The sequence below is a fragment of the Pterocles gutturalis genome, unplaced genomic scaffold (assembly GCF_000699245.1).
Source record: "Pterocles gutturalis isolate BGI_N339 unplaced genomic scaffold, ASM69924v1 scaffold19120, whole genome shotgun sequence".
In the NCBI taxonomy this organism is placed as follows: domain Eukaryota; kingdom Metazoa; phylum Chordata; class Aves; order Pterocliformes; family Pteroclidae; genus Pterocles; species Pterocles gutturalis.
This window is the reverse complement of record NW_010143840.1, coordinates 13407-36666: the sequence shown is the minus strand read 5'-3', so window position 1 is coordinate 36666 and position 23260 is coordinate 13407. Positions and strand designations below refer to the sequence as shown.

General features: G+C 37.3%; 1 protein-coding gene across 1 annotated transcript; it reads left to right on the top strand.

The window, feature by feature from the left end:
- Positions 1–70: 70 nt before the first annotated feature.
- On the top strand, positions 71–19309 carry NGLY1 (N-glycanase 1). The gene is made up of 12 exons (XM_010084903.1): positions 71–169; positions 1015–1164; positions 3332–3574; positions 6888–7047; positions 8426–8648; positions 9403–9524; positions 9944–10089; positions 10272–10382; positions 14949–15113; positions 16095–16283; positions 18453–18630; positions 19134–19309. Exons 1-12 carry the CDS (start codon positions 71–73, stop codon positions 19307–19309), a joined length of 1962 nt encoding a protein of 653 aa, XP_010083205.1.
- Positions 19310–23260: the final 3951 nt, after the last annotated feature.

The following is a 23260-nucleotide window of genomic DNA, read 5'->3' as shown; positions in this document are numbered from 1 at the left end:
GGCTTGGCAGTTCCTGTCGGGTCACTAACGCGGCCTGAGGAGCGGATTGGCATAAAACACCCAGGCGGCGATGGATACCTGGGCGTCCAGGCAGACCACCTCCAGCGTGAGCCGTGTGATTCCGTTTCGTTATGTGATATCGAAGTTCAAAGCCGCCTCGCTGCTTTGTGTCGTTATTTAAAAACAAGATCGCTTTTCACATAAGTGTGTAGCGGCATGGATTTTTATCTATTTATCGCTCGTTGGTTTGAGGGCTTGTTTTTTTGTGTTGGATATTGCATTGGCCCTGATTCTGCAAACATTTAAGTACCTAAAAATTAGTGGATGCAAAACAAGTAATTCTAAAATTGTAACTTGATTTTTTGTTGCCTTTCTCTTCTGAGTCAGTGAGATTGCTATCAAGAGTTAATTATAGTTGAATTTTTGCAAGGTGGCTCTGTAGAGTGTGTGTGTGTATATATACACCAACATGTACCATTGACCTTCGTGTCTTCAAGCAACTGGGGATGTACGAGCTGCCCCTCCCTGTCTATGTCTGGTTTCTCAACCACTTCCAAAAACTGTGCTGTGTGACAGAGGACAGGGGGCCTGGGCTGACTCCTTTTAAGGAAAGAGGTGAGAAGGTTTAGAAGAGTTGAAGGAGGAAAGGATAACTGGGAGGTAGCCTTTCCAGAAGCAGAGACCACAGTTTAACGCAAGTGCTAGTTCCAGCTGAGTTCCATTAGAGTGCTGCCGGGTGGAGGGGGATGTGAAGTTGTCTTTAAGTGTCACTGCAGGCTAAGGCCTGCTAGCTAGGACTACAAAACATGTATTTATGAACTTAAGCTGCAAACTAAAATTTAGAATTTTTGTAATTCTCAAATTTGAATGCAGAAGGACATGAATTAAGTAAAAGTTTTAGGTAGGTTTCACATTCTGTGTACATGATGTGAATTAAATTAAACTTTCAAAAAATCTCTTATGAATGACTAAGGCTGCTTAGTACAGTTATCCACCTTCTAAGTGTTTACTTAATTTGTGAACAAAATCAAATTTTTCAATTTCTTCAGGAATCCTTATGAAGAAAAATATAGGTTAATTCGGATTGGAAATCCAGCATTTTCCACAAGGCTGTTGCCTGTCAGAGGAGCAGTTGAATGTTTATTTGAGATGGGGTTTCAAGAGGTGAGTATAATTTAGTAAGTAATTTCCGATGTCTTCATCAGTTTACACATTAACATTTAAAATTGGGTTTTTTTCTCCTTTCCCAGTTGCAAGGCACTAGATTTTTAAGTCAACGGCTATTTTTTCAATTTTCTTTGAATTCTTGCTTGCAAATATGTGCAGTTAACCAATAGAAAGTAAAGATAAGGCTACTTCAGAAATCTGGTGGAGCTGGAGGTAACCCAATCTGTGACAAGAGTGGTTTTCTGCAGCTCAGGTGCACTACTAGTTTGCTTAATGGTCAAATATGTATCCATGCTGGCACAAAGGAAATAGTGGGAAATGGAGTGAAAATCCCTTCTCTTAGTAGCAGCCTGCTGTTGGGTGGACATCGGGCTGCATTGTCAGACAGTAGTTTCTGTATTGTAAATTTGCATGTTGAAACTGTCATTTGGGAGGGGACAAAAGGTCCTGCTCTTCTGCTGCTTGTTCCTACCCCAGTAGGGCTTGCGTGGCCCCATAGTGAGTTAGATAAGGGAAGCTGATCTGATTAAAAGTTAATCCTCCAGAGCAAAAAAAATAATTTTCAGCCAATTCACAGTGCAGCTGCAGAAGTACTAGTGTTGTCGTGACAGCAGTGGAGGGCAACAGGCGATTGAAGTAATGGGAGGGTGGGACTTTTACCCATTTAAAACAGTTATGAAATTGTATCCTAAAATAGTCTTGAGGGAATCTTGATTCTGTTGCAGTCAAAAAGACTTATTTCAAAGATTGCCTTGTGTCCTGAAATGGTCCCTGTCTTAGCAGAACTTAAACTGCCAAAGCTTGTTAAGCTAGAAGCAGCCTTTGTAATTACAGGAGAGCTGGTGTAAAATCCCAACTCTTGTTTAGTGGTGCAGAGGTCTTGCTTTATCTTTGCTTTATTTTGTCTATTTGGTGCCAAGTTTCTGTATCAGTACATACATTATGTTATTTAGGTCCAGCTGTCATGAGACCTTTGCCTTCTCTTTGAGTAAAGTTAATTAATGTAGTTGTCCTAATTAAAAAAAAAAAAGTATGATGAAAGAAATGGTGACTGCAGAGGTGGAAGTGGTCTGTGGATTTATTCTCATGCTGGTGCTCAGGAGGTGACTTTTAATAATGTGTTTTAGCCAAGAGGTAGTCAGTGTAGCTAATGAAGCACTCAAGCAGCAATATAGTAAATTTAAACATGTTATAAAGTGCTACTCCCACTTCTGTCAGATCTTTAAGAGCATGTTGGCTCAGTCTTATGGCTGCTCTGTCAATTGAGGCTGGAGCTCAATAACTTCTCTTCAACTATGATAACTAATATTGTGCCTTCTTTTGTCTCTGCTTGGTAAGCCAGCTTTTTCAATTGAAAACTGAAGACTCTTCCACTGGATTGAAACATTCCATTTAGTTTTGTGGTGATTTTAAGTTTAAAGTGAAGCACTACATCTGCAATGATAGGTGACCTAAGGTTACTGTGGATAAACAAATTAGTCAGTTCAATAAATAGAAGTGCTGCAGTGGTAGAAGCTGAAACTCTTTAAGTATCAATGCTGCAGGTTATTCATGTTTTTAGTAACCTGTTTCTTCATGTTGAGTACACTGATATTTGCTTCTGTCATAATTATAAATCTTTTGTTAGGCTACCAGGAATCATGTTACCGTAAAAAATAGGAACCCAGAAATCAAGCTGGGTACAGGTCTCAATAAGAATAGTATTTTCCTTCTGAAAACTTATAAAACCTAGAAGATATCAGTATAGAAGAGAATTCCCAGCAGATGCCATTCTAGGGGCTATCTTTGGCTATCCTCCTGTGTTGCGTAGGGTTTCACTGCTGTGCAGTGACAACTAAGCATTTGTTGTTTATTTCTGTTGTTGTTGCTTTCTATGTCAAACCATAATTGCTTTGTCTATGTGTGGCTCTGCAAAATAAGTTAGTAACAAAAGCAAGTTATTATGAGCCCTTTTTCTCTAGACTGACTGTAGGGTCTTAATCTAACAGCTTCTGCTGTGAAGGACCTACAAGCTTTTGCTGTAAGGGACCTAATCTGAAGGCTGAATCTTGCCAAGCCTTAGCACGCTAACTTCCAGTAAATGATATAGCTGTTAGCAACAGATACAAATAGCTGACTAGCTTAGACCTGCATTAACTGCTGAATTAATTTGTCAAAATTTCAGGGAGAAACTCACCTGGTTTTCCCTAAGGAAGCTTCGATGGAGCAGCTACGTAAAATCAGAGACTTAATTGCTGGAGAGAGGAGTAGCAGACTGAATGAGTCAAATCAAATCCACAGATCAGGATCCTCTGAAACTGTGGCCAGCACTCAGACGGTTGCACATCGACCTTCAAGACCTACTGCCTCTGTTCTTGTGCCTGCCCATGAGCAACCAGAAACATCACTTGTGAAATCTCTTGAAATGGTAATTACAACCTGAAAACTTTGTAGGCATGCTAATCTTTAATATAAAGATTGAAGAGGAGTTAACTGTTGGGACAGGTTGCTCAGAGAGGCTGCATAGTTTCCAAATGTGGGCATTTTCAAGACCTGACTGGATGAAGTCCAGAACAACTTGATCTGACCTTGTAGCTAACCCTGCTTTGAGCAAGAGGTTGGACTGGAAGAATTTTTTTATTTTTCGAATGGTTTCTGAAGTTTTTTTGGTGCTTTCTTCAGTCTCCATGCAACTTGAACATGAAAATATAGAGCATAAGTAGAATATTATCAGGAGATTTTGTCAAAGATGTCCATAAATGTTTTATTGATCAGAATGTCATGAAAAACAAAAAGCCAATTTGTGTTGGGAGGGAACAACAAGGTGTGGGGACAAAGGGCCGGAGGGAAGCTACGGCTAAGGCTGTATTCGAGAGCCAGCAAAAAAACCCTAATGTTTATAATTGTTGAAATCTCAGTTCATGCATTATGACCTGTTATGTACAGCCTCTGAGGGCTTGCTTTTTCACATACGACTGTGTGAGAGACAGGAATTTATCTAGGCAAGGACAAATCTATAGTTACTTAGACTGTGTTTCACTTGTCTGAAACATTGTTTGCTATCAAGACAGAGAGGCAGAGTCCTTTCATCTGATGTGACCTGGCCTGATGGGAGAAGAGTTTTAACACCTCATATAACTTTGAAAAATTAAGTTATGCCTTTTGATAGAAGGTTTGAAGGATGCTTTGGTTTAACTTTCTAAAGCGATTTTCCCCCTAGAACCAGTGTCACTTTGGTCTTAAGGTTGGTGTAAGATGAGTCCTTCCAAAAGCTTGCTTATCATATATCCTTAAACAGAATTTATCTCTCTTAAATTATATTATCAGTATGTTGCTGGATGCTGAGCTATGACTCGCTGTTTTTTCCCAATACCTACCCAAGATCGGTGGAAGAGAAATGGCAAAGCATAGATTGAAGCAATGGCTTTTCCGCAGAGAGAGCACTCAGTGACCCATCATCACCCCTACTGTCCTTTGGGAAAAGAACTGTTGTAGGCACCTGAATATTGAGACACTTAATCTAATTATGTTAGCATGCTAGTAGTTGCCTCTAAAATATTCTGACTAGGTTTATTTGATTTTGTTTGGGTTTTATGGTTGTGTGTTTTTTTTGTCTACTTCTTGTTTTTTACCATTTCAGCCACTTCTGCAGTGGTGGTTGGAAGTGGTTATGAAACCTCTAGAGTGACTTGCTGCAGTACTGATTAGTACTAGAAACTTAAAGCTTTAAAAGTCGCATTGATATTGCAATGAGAAAAATATTTAAGATTTCAAGTTGACATGATATATTCTGAGGTTAATCCTCCTCATTTGTAGTTATTCTGCCCTGACTTATGCTAGCCATCAGAGTTGTGGATCCATTTCTCTGCAGCTATTATTTTTCCATGCTTCTTGAGTTTCAACATGGGCGGTGGGACCAAACTTTTTACAATTTAGAGATATAGCTAATGCAATGTTGACTCTATTAGAATGATGTATTTCAGCTGATCTCTGCAGGGAATTATACTGATAGCTCTCTGAGCCATTGAATTTCATCTGCATAGTCTGGGTTGATGGGAAGGAGGTCCATAAAATACCTTCTGGCTATGACTTGGCTATTTTGCTTGCACAGCAGTAGGTGTTCTGTTAGTGAGTATACTGCAGATGTGTAGCTGTGTTAGTGTTGTATGCGCTGCTGTCGGATGTAGAGTTGTTTTTGTAGTGCAAGTATTTTTATTTCTTGCCTATATGTTACACCTGTGATTCATGGGAGTCCTGGTAAACACAGGGAAAAGTGGATTTCTTGAGACTGCACAGGAGTATTCCTAAATGGCACAGTTCTAGGGACCAAAACCATAATTATTTTGTCTCATCTGTGTCTCTTCTGCATTTCTTATTGTAAGACGTTTTTGAGACTTGGAGAAAGGAAAGCTCTGGCTAGTCATTAATCTGGTGGATGGATTCTGATCCCTTCCTGGTTGATTTAGTGATTGTAGGAGGAAGGAGTTATCCAAACTTTTTGCAGTAAGGTTTACCACACTTCTAGATGCTTGCGTAAGACTTCATTGGTATACTGTCAGAAACCAGTTAAGCACTACTGTAACACCGATGGTGTTTGCCTGTGGGAAAATCTGAATTGTCAAAGAATCTGGGAGACTTTCTGCTGTGATGAGTAATATCTCTGAACGCTCATTCAGGAAGCTGACAGAACATGAAGTTCTATAAGCCGTTGGCAGTCCTTAACTTCCCTTATTTCTGTTCTTTCAACTTCTGTTAAAGTGAATCTGAACACAATTAGGTTTATGATGTTAAACCAGTTGCCTACAGCTGATGAGTGCCAGGAAGAGCGAAACCAGTTCTGTTCTGTTTCAACAGTTATGAAAAGTAAGGACTGGTCCTGTAGTACTGTCCAGCATCAAAATAATCAATCCTAATTTAAATGCTCCTTTGAAAGAATTTATCTTTTGAAGAGTTCTCACACCTGTGTATTATGTTACGTTTGCTGCTAGCATCTCAGAAAGGTGTGGGACTTTAGATGAAACAAAGATGGTAATTAACAAGGCCAAAGACTGAAGCAGGATCTAACCATAAAGAAAAGGTGATTTAGCAGTGCCGCAGGCTCTTAACTTTAAAATCCCATTTCACTTTCTGTATTGTCCCCCTTTAAATGGGACTAAATAGTTTGCTTGGCTACTAACTCCACTATTATTAACTTTAGCTGTTTATTTTGGGTATTAGTATTTTAGCTGTTAATACACTGTTCAGTAAATGGTCACAGGGCTATCTCTTCAAATATATATTAGAGTTCACCTGTGAGAGAAGGAAGTAGAAATAGACAAGCAGCATTCATCAGTAGTAGAGTTCTGTGAACTGGTGCAGCAGTGTCCAGGAAGTTGAATTAATTACAGGTTCTTTTGTGGATTTCAAGTGAGAGCTGTCCAAAAGAAATGGGGAGGGGAGTAAGTAAATAACTTTGCCATCAGATGTGTCTTTAAAAACAGGGAGTTTTTTCCCTGAATTTGCACACTTTTTACTCGGGACACGATTCAGTATGTACAAAGGTGACAAGACTGGCTTTACAGTTTGCATGATGGTGTCTGCAATTTTTATTGATATCTTTACAAGTAAACATCTCACCTGTAAAGAAATACATAATGTAACTGAGTGTAGAATTATGACTGACTTTAAAATGTGAGAGCTTGGTTCTTCTGGCTTAAGATGGAAGTTCATAAATCATCTTGTGACTAAAAATCCTTTTGCAGGCTGCAAATATCTTGAAAACACTCCAAACAAAATTTGAGCATCTTGTATTGATGTATGAGAATCCTTCTATTCAGCAGAAAGCACTAGCTTTAATTCCCCTCCAGCAATTGAAAGGGAAGGCTCAGAAGAAGCTAGCACAAGCTACAAGACTGGATAAAGGTAATTCTACCACGTTATGCTGTATATGAAACTAAAAATATTCTTTCAAACATCTGGATGGTGCATGTATCTGCTACGCTTTAGCTGTGTGGATTTGGTCATATGTCTGCAGGTTCTTTCTGTGAATTACCTTCTTCCTAATTTTCAAATTTTCTAATTCTCCTGTTATTTTTTTATTTAATTTTTGTCATCCATCCTTTACTGCTTTCACATAGAAATTTTGAACTCTTAATTTCTGAATTAGCAGTCAACAATGCTGGGAAAACAAATGGGGTGAGCATGTACTGTTATATTCCTAGTGTCTAGAGTGAAATAGCTACAAGGGGCGGAGGGGAGCTTCTTGTTTGAGTGGTCATTGCTTTGAAATTGTCAGAGTGCAATTTTCCCATATCTACTACAATTCCAAATTCAGAATAAAATTTCAAAATATTGCTTCTCTTTAAGAATATTTAAGAAGAAAATTTATATAAAATAACCAGGTATTAATATCTATGATTGCAGTGTGGCCTACCTAGATGATGGAGTTAATAGGAGAACTTATTTGAATGTTTGTGAATCTGAGAAGGAAGAGTATCTCCCTAGGCATTGGAGCAGAATGTACATGTAAAGACTCTAAGGAGTTAGAAGGGGTGGATCTCTTTTGGAAGACTGGATTTCTAAATTTGTTAATTAGGTAAAGCAGGGTTATTTTCAAGTGGTGGAATAATGACAGAGTATGAGTAGATTCTGACACCTGTTGTGGACAGAGGAAAATGGGCCAGAAAAGTCTGGTGGTCTAGTGTGGTGGAATTGGCTAGAGTAGAAAAATAAAGACATCCTGTGTCTAGCTTGTTGAATTTATAAACTAACTCAACTTTGTTCACATAGTGTATATAAGTGTTCTACAGTAAGCTGTGTTTGTAGAAAGTCTGTTCATATTACACTTTGTTGTCTAGACTGTCTGGTTCTTTGGGATGATGAAATCAAAGCAATTATTATTCCTAGTTTAGTAGCTAAGAACAGGAAGAGAATATTTAGGAGTAGAGAAAGAATTAACACTCTCTCTTCCGAAGCTCTGGAAGAGTATGAGGGGCATGAGGAACTTCACTGAGATTCACTGTTTATCTATTGTGTTTTTCTGAGCAATTCCTTATTCTCACTCTAGCTGTAATGCTTAGTAGTGCATTTTTTTGTTCTTTAGATATACAGATGGATGTTACTCAGTCTTGAGAATTTATATTTTGGTTTTTGTGTGTGCTTAAGTAACATATGAAGCTTTTTTTATAATGAGACTTTTAAAAATTTAATAAAGGCCCAGAGGTGGTGATTTATGTAGATACTGGAAAGGTCAACTAAATTTTTCCATTTGACCTAACTGTGTGTTGTGAAAATTTTACAGGTGCACATGTGAATGAAGAAGACTTCTTGTTGTTCGAGCTGTTGGACTGGTTTAAGAACGACTTTTTTCATTGGGTAAATAATCTTCCTTGCAGTAGGTGTGGTGGGCAGACAGAGCCTAAAAGTGACTACCTGTTGCCTACTGATAATGATCTAAGGTGGAACGCCAGTCGAGTGGAAAATCATTACTGCAACCAATGTCAGTTCTGTAATAGATTCCCAAGGTGAGCATACAAAGATTTGCTTTGCCTTTTTTTTTCCTTGTCTTTCAAGAAATAGCTTTGCATTTCTGCATTTTGTGAACAAGTGAGAAGTTGTTGGTTGAAAGATTAGAGAGGCTGTTTTAAGCAATGTGACCGAATGGTTGATGAACCAGAAGTTGCTCTATAAGATTAGAGATGTTGTAAAACAAAATATTCCCTTCTTTTATGTGGCCTTGTTCTGAATACTTCTCTATTTTTCTTCTTCTTACTACTTTTTACTGCTAATTTGATAAAGTACAGCTTCTAAATAAAATACATTAATACTGGCATAGTATATAGGTAGATTTTTGTTATTTCACAGAAAACTTTCACTTCTATTGGAAATCACACATCTTCTGCCGAGTCTATAGCAAAAGAGCAAATATGCAATTTTAAAAATATTTTTGCTAGCTATCAAAAAGACCAGCATACAGAAATTGTATTGTAAGATGAGGTCTAAGTCAATTTTAAAAACTAAAAAACCCAACCAAACAAAAAAAACCCAACAACAGGTTAGTTTCAGTGCTGCTATAAACATGTGGAGTCATGTGACACAAAGTAAAAGCATTTTGCTGACACTTGTTTTGTGCAGTGCGGCAATCATTTCCATTATCTTCTGTGGACTGAATGATACTGGATCTGTTTAAATCATCACAAGGACAGTCATGATGTAAAGATTTTGAAAGGTGAAATATATTTTCAGTTATTCTGGTTTTATTTTGTTTTTCTCCCATAGGTATAATAACCCTGAAAAGCTTCTGGAAACCAGATGTGGACGTTGTGGCGAGTGGGCTAACTGTTTTACACTGTGTTGCAGAGCTGTAGGGTTTGAAGCTAGATATGTCTGGGATTGCACAGGTATTGATATTCTAAAATACTGTAATGTTAATACAAACCTACACAAAATTAGGTTATATATTTTATGATTCTCAGATTATATTAGCCATCAAGCAGCATGTAACGTTATGCAGTTCAGCTAACAAAGACAATATAAATTAAATTTCCTGTCTTGCGTGATGAGATGAAATATAGTTCTGGAAGTAAGGTTAGATGTTTGACTTCAGAATGATACAGTTTTCAGTTGAATCTAAGAGACTGTGATCCTAAGATAGAAGGAGAAAGCTCCGGTAACTTTTCTCAATGTAGATGAACAGAAAACATGTTCTTTTACCTGTTCCTTCATTTAATAAATCAGGAAAAGTGACAATATTCTACAGTATTAGAAGAGAGAATCTATCCTTATAATTAATTGTTTATTCTTGGCCTTTATTATGTAGATCATGTGTGGACTGAAGTATATTCTTCATCTCAGAAAAGATGGCTTCACTGTGATCCCTGTGAAAATGTCTGTGATAAACCTCTTCTTTATGAAATTGGGTGGGGAAAGAAGCTCTCCTACATAATTGCATTCTCCAAAGATGAGGTAGGAGTAATGATGTTAATAAAAAACACACTTGCTCTGAGGCAAGTGTTATGTATTCCATCCTAGTGTGATTTCCAGAATTATTGTAGAATAACATACTTTGATTAGTTAACCTCTTTAAATGAAGCAAGATACATGCCAATTCTTGATTGCTTTACTTTCTTCTTCAACTTACGCTTGAGGTTGTTGATGTCACCTGGAGATACAGCTGTAAGCATGAAGAAGTACTCTGTAGAAGGACAGCACTCAGTGAAGCCACACTACGTGAAACAATTAATGCACTAAATAGAACGGTATGTAGCTTTTCTTAAATGTATTTCTTTGAGTGAAATATAAGTGTCTTTCCAGAATGCAAAGTCCTTGAACAAAGGAATGCATTTGGTAACCTGATAGGAATGTTCATGCACTATGGAATATAAAATGCTGCTAACCATACAGACCTCATTTTACACTGAATATAGAAGACTCAGTTACAGTGGTGAAGTTATGTGAAATAAGATAAATGATGGTATGTAGAAGGATTATCATATTATCTTTTCCGTGGTCAAATGTCTGTGTGTACAATGTGTGTGTATATAACATATACTGTGAGTATATGTGTTTTCTTGATGGCTGTGGAGTAGACTTGTGCATCAACAGATGTTGGGGGTAAACTACAACTGCTTTGTAACTCTGCGGACTCTGTGAGGGTGGCTGAGCATTTTCCACATCCAGTAATGCTGTAACTTGTAAACAATAGTACTTACAGTTATAAGAAATGTAGGCCTAATTTTTTTCCTGTGACTTTTTACAAGCTCTAGGAAGCAGGAGGAATAATTCACAGGCTGTTTCCAAAACTTTCAAGAACCTCTGATACCATCAGTAGAGCTTTGGCTAAGAGCTGCATACACTGGTCATGCCTAATGTCCCCAAAACACATGGAGCCATTTGCACTTGCACGTTAGAGTCACAGAAGCAGAGTGCACTCGGCACTTCTCTGCTAAGTTTTCTCCACTCCCTGCTTGAGACAGGATGAACTTTTCTTGACTCGATATACTCGAATACCACAAAACTTTGAACCACCTGTAAGGTTCCGTTTTGTCCCCACTTCCTTCCAAGGCTAATTTCTGTGCATAGAAACTTTAGTTCCTGTGAAAGTACATAGCTAGTAGCTTAATAAACAGATTGTACTTTTTTTAGACGCCTGCTGACTTGATGGTTATAGCCACACCATAAATGTGAAGAATTGAGCTGGGCTCATAATTTCAAGCCCTGGCCTCAAATGTTTTATCAGTAATGAAAAATTAGAGTCACATACTGGAGTGGAGCACTGAGAAGGCTGACCACGGAGTAGCAAAATAAAAGGATGTAAAGGATCAGAAATTCAAGTTGAAGAATGCCTGAGCTTTGTGCAGGGTTGCAGGAATTTAATTATGTCCTTTCTGAGCACTGAACCCTTGCTGGCTTCAAAACTGATCTGAAGGGCCTTTCTTCTGCTCTACTGGCAATAGAAACCAGTCACCAGATTCATGTCCTCCACCAGTTGTCTCTAAAGAGAGACAACCTTGGAAATGAGGTGCTAGTAAGTTGAAAAATTACTCTAAGAAGATTGATGGAATCAGGAAAGTATAAGCAACTAACTCATGGGCTGGATAGTCTGACCTCCTCAGCTCAATGATGTCACCATAGGATCATGCTCTGTTTCACTTAGAGAAGTCTAAGGAACTCCAGTAAGAAAGTGCATTGCTGTCTAAACAGATGGTCTGCACGTTGGTCTGTTGGCCTGTTTCTTATTTTTTTTTCCTACTACTTTATAGGACTGTGCAGCTCATGAAAGAACAGGCAATCTAGTCATGTTTTAAATGAAAATTCCATTAAAAACTGAGTACAAGGAAGAAAGCTATATATGTGCTTCCAAGACACTTGTATTTCTCATATATTCCTTTCTCTACGTCTGGAAGACCCCAGCCCTTTCTACTCTATGCTGCATGCTTTCCTTGACTGCTTTCCAGTATTATTAAAGCTGTTCTTGTGATTCTATTAGAACACCTTAGTCACTCTTTTTGATGGTATCTTATTCTGAGGAACAACTTACTCTTTCTACAAGCTGAATGATATACTCACCTCCTCCCCCACACACTTTCTTTTGCCCAGTAGCTGTTCAGAATATGTTTGATTAATTTAGTTTATTAAATTGATAATAAATTTAATCCCTGTAAGTAACTGCTCTTACACCTTTTTTTCTTTTTTTGCTATAGTTGGAATGGGATTTCAGGGACTTCGAGGCAGTTTCCCATCAGATTGCTATAAGAACACTTTTTCTTTCTTACGTTTGTCCTAGGAAAAGGGCCTTTCCTGCAGTTCATACTAAGGTGACAATGCAATGGGAGTCGAGGGGCCATTAAAAAGTTGCTGTCTGAGGATCTCCATGTTGTATTCAGCAGCTTCTGCAGTCAGTAGAGGGATAAAGCAGCTTACCCCTAGAACTATCAAGACATTTTATATCAGGTTTCCATTATGCTGCTCAATTACAAGTCTCCATTTCAGCTAGTATGCTGTTTCCTTCACTGCAGCCTCATAGAGGCAGAGGCCTCCTCTAAGTTTTCCTTTTCCCATTGTCTCCTAGAGACTGGTTCCCTACTAGGAAGTATTAGTCTTGGAGCTCTGCATCAAAAGATACCAACACTGCATCCTTCAAGCTCAGTTCTTTTAAGTTACAACTAAACAGAAGTGCAGTTATACAGTATGCATTATCACCTATACTGCAATGTTAGTGAAAATGGGATCTAAGAGATCATCAGTGTGCTTTCCTGCATAAAGAACAACAGCTCTGGTCATGGTATCCCTGCAAGTCTGTCTGTTTAGTGGCCAAGCAGAGACAACCCAACAGCCCGAAGGATGTTGAGTGACTGTCACTCTTCAAGGGAAGAGGCAAGGATAATTTAATCTACTCGGTACACTATTTTACTTCTCAGAAATACTGTGTGTTCTTTATTTGGATCAGGCATTCCTAAATGGGTGTGTATCCTGCGGATTACCAATCATCTGATGTTATTCTGCAGTGCCATATCACACCCTGATTAGAAAGTTCTTTGTCACCTGCTTTGTATGGGCACTGCCGTATTCCAGTCCATTTGTATATTACCCCTATAGAAAGGGGGGAGAGGACCCTGAACTTTCACTGCCTGCATTGGAAATTGGATGGTGGAATTTCTTGTTTAAAGGTCTGAAATTCAATTTCTACCCTCAAGTTATCTGTTTCTTACCCAGCAGTGGGTCCACTTGAATCACAAGTTATCCATCTCCCAAAACATGGTCCTTCAGGAAGCATCAACAGCATAACTCACACATGATGCAGAACTGATTTTAAAACTGCAGTTCGTAACCCTTCTTCCTTCCTATTCCTTCTGTCTGCTAAAGAAAGGTGAGGCCTGAGCATGTATGTAGAAGGTAATACCTTAAGAAAAAACAAAACAGGAAGTTTGAGCCATGGCAATTGATGGATTCTTGGAATCTATCTCAGTACATGGATGCTATTGATGACAATGTACTTACAGGTTTTCCCAGCATAGGCAGTGTTGATCTCTGCAGAGTCTGAGCATTATGCTATGTTAACTAAGGGTAAGCTTAAGGTAACTTCCTCTGAGCTGGAGTGAGATCTGTAGTACTGCGTATGGATATCCAGGGTGCCCAGGCGAGTGTTAGGTTCAGAAAGGCCTGCTGTTTCATGGGGAACTGCTAGAGTCACTGCTCGTCATCCATCAACACAAGCAGAGGTGTACTTCCTCTTTGCTGTGTTAGAACTGGTATTTGACAGCTGGAATTTGTTCAACTGGAGCTGTTTCTCGTCATTTCTCTGTATCTGCTTTCCTTTATCCATTTCCACGTTGTTGTCTGGAATAAAAACCCTTCAGATGCATGTTTTCTGATCACTAGTAGCAAAGCTTTCTGGGGTCAGGACTGCTTTTGGAATAATTGGACTGGTTATTGGCCTGAAATTTCAGGTCCTAGTGTGAGGGCTGAGTCTGCATGTATTGGGCTATCACCAAAGTAGAAAAAAAAGATGATGTGTAATTATTTGCGTACTCAATGTTGAACTTAATTTTCCATCCCTATGTGGGTGTATCCAAAATTAAGGAAAAAGGCTTTACATGTCAGCTCTGTAGATTTGATGTGAACGTCATGGAGACAGAACCCCAGCCTCTCAGTGAACTGTGTACTAAAAAAATGTCCATAGTTTTGTTCACGTGGACAAAGAAAGACTGTTATGTAGTTCTTTCTCTTTTCCACTAATATACAGGAAATGCAGGTGGTACATTTTTCTCAGTTTTATGATATCTGCAAAAACATGAATATCATAGTTTGCTTATGATAGAATTAGTCACTATGAAATGACTCTTACAGAGACCAACTGAATCTTTTGTTTGGACTTAATCACAAAACCAAGGCTGTAGATAACTAAATCAGTGCATCTTAGAGAAGAAAATTTGACCCCAAAGTTGTGCTTGCTTTCTCTTTCCTCCAAATAATATCAAGAGCAGCTATGGTATAGCATACATATGAATAGCTATAAAATATGTTATGGAAGTGTTCTGTCATCCAAGCAAATGTATTATAAACATAGCACAAACATTATTTGAAAAGAAATCCACATAGTTAGTGCAGGAAAGTTCACAGAAGCAGCACCACTGTTAAATAACCATGCAGTTATGACTGATATTTGCACACATGGTATAAGATTAATTTTTCTAACAGTCTAGACTTTAAATGTTAGCCTGTTTTTTTCCATGTTGATGTCACTCTAGAACAAAAATGCAAATAACGTTTTTCTGATTTTTTTTTTGTTTGTTTCTTTCTTTCTTTCTTAAATGTATTTTCAGAGACAACGATCTTTGTCAGAAAATAGAAAAAGAGAGCTCTTGGAAAGAACAATTGTGGAGCTTGTTGAATTTATTTCTCCTAAAACACCTAAACCGGGAGAATATGGTGGAAGGACATCAGGTTCAATGGCTTGGCGAGTAGCCAGAGGTGAAGTTGGTTCAGAGGTATTTAACTTTTGCACTGATGACCATCTTAGAGGTAGCTAACTAGAGGTTCTATGGTTATGGTCTGCAGAGGAATAGCACTTCATGGTAGGTAGCCTACAGATTTAGTTCAAACAATGAAACTTGCAAAAACATTAGGTTCTGGAATGATTTTCTTATTGCTGTTTTTGACTAGTTCCAAAAGCAAGATTTTATGTTTAATTATTTTATGTGAAGATAAAGTTTCCCAGAACTATACCCATATTTAGCTTGAGCCAGCAGGCAAAGGTGTGACTTACCTCATCACTTGTTACTTCAATTTTGTGGTGATCCTGTCATGTGGAATGACTAACCATCCTAAATAGAACCAGTTAGGTGAAATTAATGAGTGTCGTAGAGTTGTTTAAGTTTAAGAAACTAAGAGTTTATTTCAGTTTTCTATGGTTCAGAAGATTTAATTTCTGCTTTGATGAAAGTCATATGAATGATGACAAATCTTAAAAAAAAAAAGTAATATTGTGGAGTTAAGAGGTTTGTACCTTAAGTTTTTTGAAGTTGATTTGCAAACTGTCATATACAAGCACCTGTATATGATAGTCACAGAATTACATTTGCTATTCAGAATAACCATTTACTTATTGATTGTACAAGAAATATACTCAACATATAAATTTTCTATTCCTAACTTGTTAATCTCTTACTTAAATTTGCTAATTTAATGTTATTTTGTTAATGATTCTCAAAATAATTACATTAAAACTTTAAAAATAAAATTACTGCTCCCCTCTGGAAAAAGTGCAAGTCTATTGTAGGAAACTGGTTTAAAACTTTTGTTTTGCAGAAATGCTTTTGTCCATGACCTTTCTTAAAAATTACATTTTTTTTTTTTTTTTAGTTGGAAGCAAACTGAATTGGGAAACCATGGCATGCTGATTAAAATTAACATAGTCTTACTGAAATGTATTGGGGAGTGAAGGTGCTTGTATTTTTTGCGTTTTTCAGAAAAGAAGTGAAGTAATTTTTGTTCCTTCTGAAAAAGAGAAGACATCTAAACTCTTCCACCTTGTCTACAGTATAGTAGAAGATAGTTATACACGGATTTCCAATAATAATGAAAAAATAGCTGGCTGGGAAACAGGTGTTTGGAAGGCAGAGTCTGTTTGGAGAAAGGTTGAAACAGATTGGAAAATGGTAAGGATGATACCTATTAACAGTGTAAAATCTACTGTAAAAGTATGATGACTCAAATAAGATAGAAAACCCTTGCCAATGTTTGGCATCAAAACCTCTCTTCATGCCCATAAAATTTAGCTGATGTTAGTAAATGTTACTGTTAAGCTTCAGGTAAGAATGCCAGATGATTTAAGAAATGGGAGATAAATTTAGCTTGTCTTTTAGAAAAGAATGACTGAATTCTCTGCAGGTAGGTAAAATCCTTACTAAAGCACTGAATTTTAAAAAAATGGCTTACTACTTTATGCTTTTGCGCAAATGTACGATACTGCTTTACTGAAAAGCAGTACATCTCCCCCCAAAAAATTTTTTTTGTTTTGTAAAATAGCTCTGTAGTGTATTGTATCTCTTTGATACACAGCCAAAGAAAGAAATTGTCATCCTAAATATTACAGTTCCATCTGCAAGAAGGCAAAAACCTGTCAGTTATCTGGATTATTGTATACCCTGCCCAGACTCCTTCCCATCTGTCAGGACACTGAGCACTAGAAGAGTCATATGCTCTAAATCTAAGAAGAAGAGAATTGGTGCCTGTGAGATGGGAAGGGGTCATGTATGAGCAAACAGCTTTTCCTGCAACAGCTACCAACTGTGGAATTGAGCAGTCCTGTCAGGGACTGTAGCATGTTGCTGCTTTGTTCCCCTGTCATCTTACGAGTCTGAAGGGTCTCTGGCCAAACATTCTTCTAGCTTAGGTAACGGTTTGCTTCCAATTGATGAAAAATGGAGCTAAGTAAATAAATGTTTTCTGAGGTTTTCTGTGCTGGGTAACTGACAGAACTGACTGGCAAAATGCAGTGGGGGAATAGCTTGGAGAGGTTATTCTACGTAATAGAGAAGAAATAAGGGAAGAAACTGGAGAGTAGTGTAAAAGATGCTACAACAGGGTAGGCTAATAGGAAAAGAGAAGTAACAAAATTTCATAATGAGGGACAACTGTTCTGTGCTTCCCTGGGATCTGCTAAAAATCTGATAGCACATTTTATCTTCAAGTCTCCAATGATCAGTCATCCTCACGTTTGCAAGAAACATCTGCCTTTGCACAGAAACCAATTACGAGTCTGCTGTTCTGCTCAGCTCTACTAATCAGATAAAACAGGGAGGGAGGAGGCTATGGGACCAGGCAGAAAGACTTTATTGTTGTAATCAACAGCACCTCAATTTTTCTAGATAGAGGATGGCCTTGAGAAATTAGGAGCTACAGATCCAGGTACATCTCAGGCTTGTGGGTAGGGCATGTTAGTTCTACAGGAACAGCATCCTGCAGAATGTCTATGTATGAGTCTAAAATGACTTTTCGTTGGGGGTTGTTTGTATTATGGGAGACAGAAGAGGGAAAGGTTGTTTAGGGTTTGCATTTTCTTTTTATAACACCTTTAACAGATCTGCAAGGTACAGATTTAGAGTTTGATTCACCGGCTGTCCTAGAAACTTACCAGCCAAAGGAACCTTCACAGAAAGATTTTGTTAATCATTTAGTATGTGATGAATGGAAAGGAATTTAAATGGAAAAGCCACAGTAAAGGCAACTATAGGTATTATCCGAGGAGTAACAGAAAAGAACCATCAGTTATGTATTCGGTCTTTGCAGCGGTGTTGATGAAAATGATTCAGATAGATAATCATCTTGACCAATCTGATAGTAGCCATCTCCATCATCATTATGTATTTTCTTGCTGTTCGGTGTCACTTGACTTTATGGTACACAACTCAAACAGGTACAAAACACAATTTAATCGCATTACCCAGATAACAGAACAACCAAAATGAAACTCTCTATGGGCCTGTGGGCCTGTGCATTTATATAAAAAGCAGAAGTCTGGTGGGTTTTTTTGTTTTGTTTTGTTTTAAATAATAAACTTCAACTATACCAAGCATGTTGGTATAGATTAGTGTTCCCTAGTGAAGGACTATGAACATGTACAATTATCTAACTGTGGAACAGACTTAAGGATTCAGAATGAGATTATATACAAAATTGTACTATGTACAGTTTTAAAGGTTCAGAGGCTTCATAAAGAATGAGAGTGTGTTATCTTAAGGTTTTATGTCCTTGTTAAAATGATTAATTAGATGTGGATTGATCATCTCAGTTTTTGACATGCTGACTGTCTTCTTTTCATTTAGGTTTATTTAGCCCGAAAAGAGGGGTCATCCTCTGCTTCCATCAGCTGGAAGTTTGAGTGTAAGTCAGTTGGTCTGAAAATATGTAACATTTCGGTTAGGACAAGCAGTCAGACATTTCAGAGTGGAAGAATAAAGTGGAGACTTTACTCTCCAACAGCAGAAATTGCTCTGATAGGAGGTAAGTGTGGAATTTAAATAATTGTATCATGCAGTGAAGTTGTAACTGAAAATAGTTTATATGGAGAGAGTGCTGTCCAAATACTAAAAATTAAATGCATATGCATTTTGACTTTTCGCAAGGTCAAGTAAAAACAGTGCATTTAATCAAAACTGGCACAAAACCCAGTTTTATTAGTATACACAGCCCTATCTGCAACAGAGCAGGGTTAGCAAGGACACGGAGTGGATACAAGATACTTGTGTGTTTTACTAAGAAGGATAGATGCTTCTATGTGTGGTGGCTTCACTCTTGACTAGATCCTGTGAGCATGAGCACTAAATAAATAACTAAAAATTTTCTGCTGTTTTTTTTTTTCTGACTGTGATTGACAGATGAATTTGAGTAGTTGCAACTGACATCCTTAAACATTCGTTGCAAGTTACCCTTTTTAACATGCATTCTGGCATTATATGCTGTCTGGAGCAGTGGCTTACTGAATTGTTTATCTTTTCCTCCGATAGATAAAAATCTTTGCTCCTATTCAGATTTTGCTGGTGCAACGGAAGTTACATTGGAAGCAATTCTAAATGGAGGCGATGGTGAAGCTGCATGGCAACACACACAGCTGTTTAGAGACAGCTTAACAGGATGTGGAGGAAGTTGCTTGGAGATAATTATAAAACTCGGTGACCTTTGAGAACCTAAACTGAAGACATGTTCTTTGGATTACTTGAAGATGTTATACCATGAATACAACATAAAGATTTGGTTGGCAGTTCCTGTTCATCCTGCTGGCAGCTTACTTCCCATTTCACTGCTTCCATTTAGCCAGCTTGAAACTGCACGTGTATTGAATAGGTAAACATCACAATGAAAACCTCTTCATTTTAAAAACAAACACCAAAATTAAGGGATTGGACCATTAAATACCCTCTGTTTCTTTTTCATCAAAGTTTAAGTTTTTAGGAAGCGAGACATGATCATAAGAGCACAGAGCAATTGTAATCAATTTTGATTTGGAGTTTTGGGGTTGATTTGCTGATGTTTTTTGTTTTTTTTATAATCTACTCCTTGGAAAAGCAGTTTGAATTCCATTTTCCTATTACAACAGATGCTTATGGTGATTTTAAAATATTTTAAAGAATAATCAAAGACTTAGACATTTTAAGAGAAATATATGATTTTATGTAATAACCAGAAGAGCTGAAATTAAGATAAATATTGAAGCAATCTTAAAATGATCTTGTTATGTATCTAAATATTAAAAATCCATTTAATACCTAGAAAAGTTTGGAAATATGATGGTGTGCTAGGAAAATAAACTGATTTTGAAAGAAGTGTTTGTTACGTACCTAAAATTGTCATGGTCTGTAATATGAAATTGAAACTTAAAACTGAGTAAGAACATTAGAATTTTCTTCTATTAAGAGATGTTTCATTATAGATACTTTTTAATTATACATTAAAAAAATACATTCAAATTTACTCACTTTTAAAAAGATTAAGTGTGTAGGTTGAAATTACTTTTTAAGCTGTTATGTCGAGTTGCTTTGGGTGCTTTTCCCCAATTTATTGTAAAAGTATATACAGCTTTTCTGTTCCTTAATGCAGCATTTAAATTTATTTGCATTGATTATAACTGCCACCCAGGAGATGGTAGGTGTAGCAGTGCTGTGAATAAAGTACGGCGTGAATGTTCAGATTAGATAGGCTTTATCACAGAATCTGAGGAGAACTATGGCTGGATTGTACAATAAATTTTCTATTATAGGACTATAATGCAAAGTTTAAGATATAGCTATATTTTAAAATAAATGAAAATTAGGGGTGATGTCATCAGGATCAGTGGTTCTGAAGCTTTTTGTTCCTTTTTTCTGACCCTTTCAACCACTGTATTGATTTGAAATTATTGGCAAAAATAATTTACATTGAAATAAATGTTTGCTGACTTTTCAACAAATCTGAGCAAATGTGAGACTTTTTTCAGATTTTGTTAGGAAACTGCGTATGCACAGTGAGTATAGGCATCAAAGTTATACCATAGACATCTTAAAAAGTAGTAGATTATGTCAGTTTAGGAAGGACAGAATGATGTATGATGGACTATATACCTTGCTTCAGAATGTAAATTGATAGTGTATGAGGGGGATTAGAAAGAGTCTCACTCCCTTGATACAGAACAACATAGTGGCAGGGAACTGTACGGGTGGGTGTTCATCGACACTTGACTAATGCAAAGTGAATTTGACAGTCTCCGTTCAAAACTCCTGTATCTAGTTTCAGCTAAATGCTAGTTCTGAGATCTTGAGTGGGAAACCAACATCAAAATATTTTAGATGAATCTGTATACTGTTGGAAAAATATAGGCAAAAAGAGAAGTGACACCACTCAACAAAAATGTTTCCACTTCATAATTTTGATAGCTGAAAAAGATACTGCTTTAAGACGGGAATGATTTCTTGCATGGTGTTGCTTGAAACAGAGGACTAGGAGGAGTTATGGAACAGCTTAACTGTATTTGATAATTTGAAAGCAGAAGGCAGAATAAATTTAAAACTGGTAAGATAAAAGTAATTTTCTCACAATTTTGGTCAGAATCTCTGGGGGAAGAGTAATAGCTGCAGATAACTTCATAAAATCATCCACTCAAACATTACAGTGGTTGAAGTCCATTATTAAAATGTTTGAATGAATTAAAAAGATTGAAAAAAGCCTCATCAATCTAATTAACCAAGAAGTACTTCTGAATTTGTAAGATCACATTCAAAGTGCTTGTTTTAGGAAAGAATTAATAAGTAAAACCTCAGACTGAGTAGAACTCATCTGAAAAAGTTAAATTGAACTCCAGATGTCTTTTGGAGTACCCTATAAACAGTGAGCATTTTTAATCTCTTCATGCATAACCTGTTGTGAAGGCACAGTTTTTCTCTGTTTGTTTATTTCAGTGCAACTCAAGTATTAATAAATTTGTAATTATTTTTTGAAACCAGAGGTAATTCCTTATCAATAGTTGCTTAATGATAACTTACAGTATCCTGCATATGCAATACTATGTGGTGGAAAGATGCTGCAGTGTGGTCTAAAAGTATGAGTATTAAGTTATGCTGGCATTGATATGATACTGATTGAGTTGTAGGAGGTGTTGATTGGGCCATATGTAGCTAAAAGTCAGTGCTTACTCAGCTTCTTAGAAGTTTGAGGAAGGGGAGGTTAAATGGGGAAAGAAAAAATACAGTTGGCTAGAAATGTATGGCTTCATGTCAATATAGGTAAAACCAGCAATGTTTTTCTAGAAGTCAGTTTAGTTTGGTGCATTTTAAAGAATTACTAGCTGTCCAGTGTTCCCTGGGTGCCTTCCAAAGCTGCACTGAGATGTAACAGTGAAATCTTTTCAATCTAATTTTACATAAGTACTGTATTAATGCTTGCAGACTGATTTTGGAGTGCATGGTTTCCAACAGAACTGTGCAGGAGCCTCTGCACGGAATTCCTCCTTTCAAACAAATATTTGTTGTACTGCACTGTTGTCCCTCTACAGTTGATCATCCAGCTGTTCATTGTTTCCTGTTTTGACTCTGAATGCTGCGTGCAGAATAGCAACCACTAGTGGCAACCCATGAAATTCTAGTAGTAATTTCCTACACCCCAGTGTATCTTTAAAACATCTGAAGGAAACCCCTTGTAGGCAGTGTAGAGAGAAAGCACAGTTATACAGGAATCAAGCAAACTTCAGTATAGATTACATACTTGCACTGGGAAGTAGGTAATGAAAGTTATCTCATTTGATCCTGTGTGGTAAGCTGTCGCCTTTACTCATCAGTTATCCATGGAAGATTTTTTTATATATAGTGGCTTAGACATGAGATATAATCCCTATTATGTGCAACATCAGGAAATGCCGAACACTAAAAATAAAATATATTTGTCTCCATAGCACAGTGGAATGAAAACAGATGGTAGGCAGCACATATGGCTGCCAAAAGCTGGGAACACCCATTTGCAGAGTTCTTGCAGCTCAAAACAAAACAAGCCGAAACAAAGGAACTCCGGGGGACAGAGAGATAGGCAGATACTAGGATATGTGTCCTCTTCTCCATGCCCACACTCTTCCCTTTGGTTGCTTAAGCTGGAAATGGAAATATACTGTTAAGAATTTGATGTACCTTCTTAGTATTTATCAAAACTTAGCATTTAAGTACTGACGTTATTTAAAGTAAATCTTTAATTTCTACCATAGGTTTGAACCTCTGGCTTTGAACAAAATTTAAGATTTTGCCAGTGTTCTGTAAGCAATTCAACAACTTAAAAAATGTGTCAGTGTTGAAAGAAATTCTGTATCATTGCTTTAGATCATATGGAGGGTCGATAAGCCACTTACGGAGACAGGTGACTTCCTTAACACAGTGGAATAGATCTAGGTCCTTCTATATTGCAAGTATTTTTTAAAAGTTATTCAACATTATTGGTGGTAGTTCAGCTTACTTTGTGCTAGCTCTTTAGGTTCTTTTATGGGGTACTGTTGTTGCCAGCAATGCATTGTGCCTGGCAGCTTATGGCCTCTCTAAACGACAATCAGTGATACTGTGTTTCCTGGTCATTGGTCACATAGTGTTGTCAATGTGAGTAGAATAAGAAAGTAATAGCAGTA

What these genes read in the sequence shown, in the direction of transcription:
- NGLY1 (XM_010084903.1), top strand. Translation starts at nt 71, where the DNA reads ATGGATACCTGGGCGTCCAGGCAGACCACCTCCAGCGTGAGCCGTGTG. An exon ending in AGCTACAAGACTGGATAAAG is followed by an intron (nt 7,048 to 8,425) that starts GTAATTCTACCA and finishes AAAATTTTACAG; the next exon opens with GTGCACATGTGAATGAAGAA. An exon ending in TTAATGCACTAAATAGAACG is followed by an intron (nt 10,383 to 14,948) that starts GTATGTAGCTTT and finishes ATGTATTTTCAG; the next exon opens with AGACAACGATCTTTGTCAGA.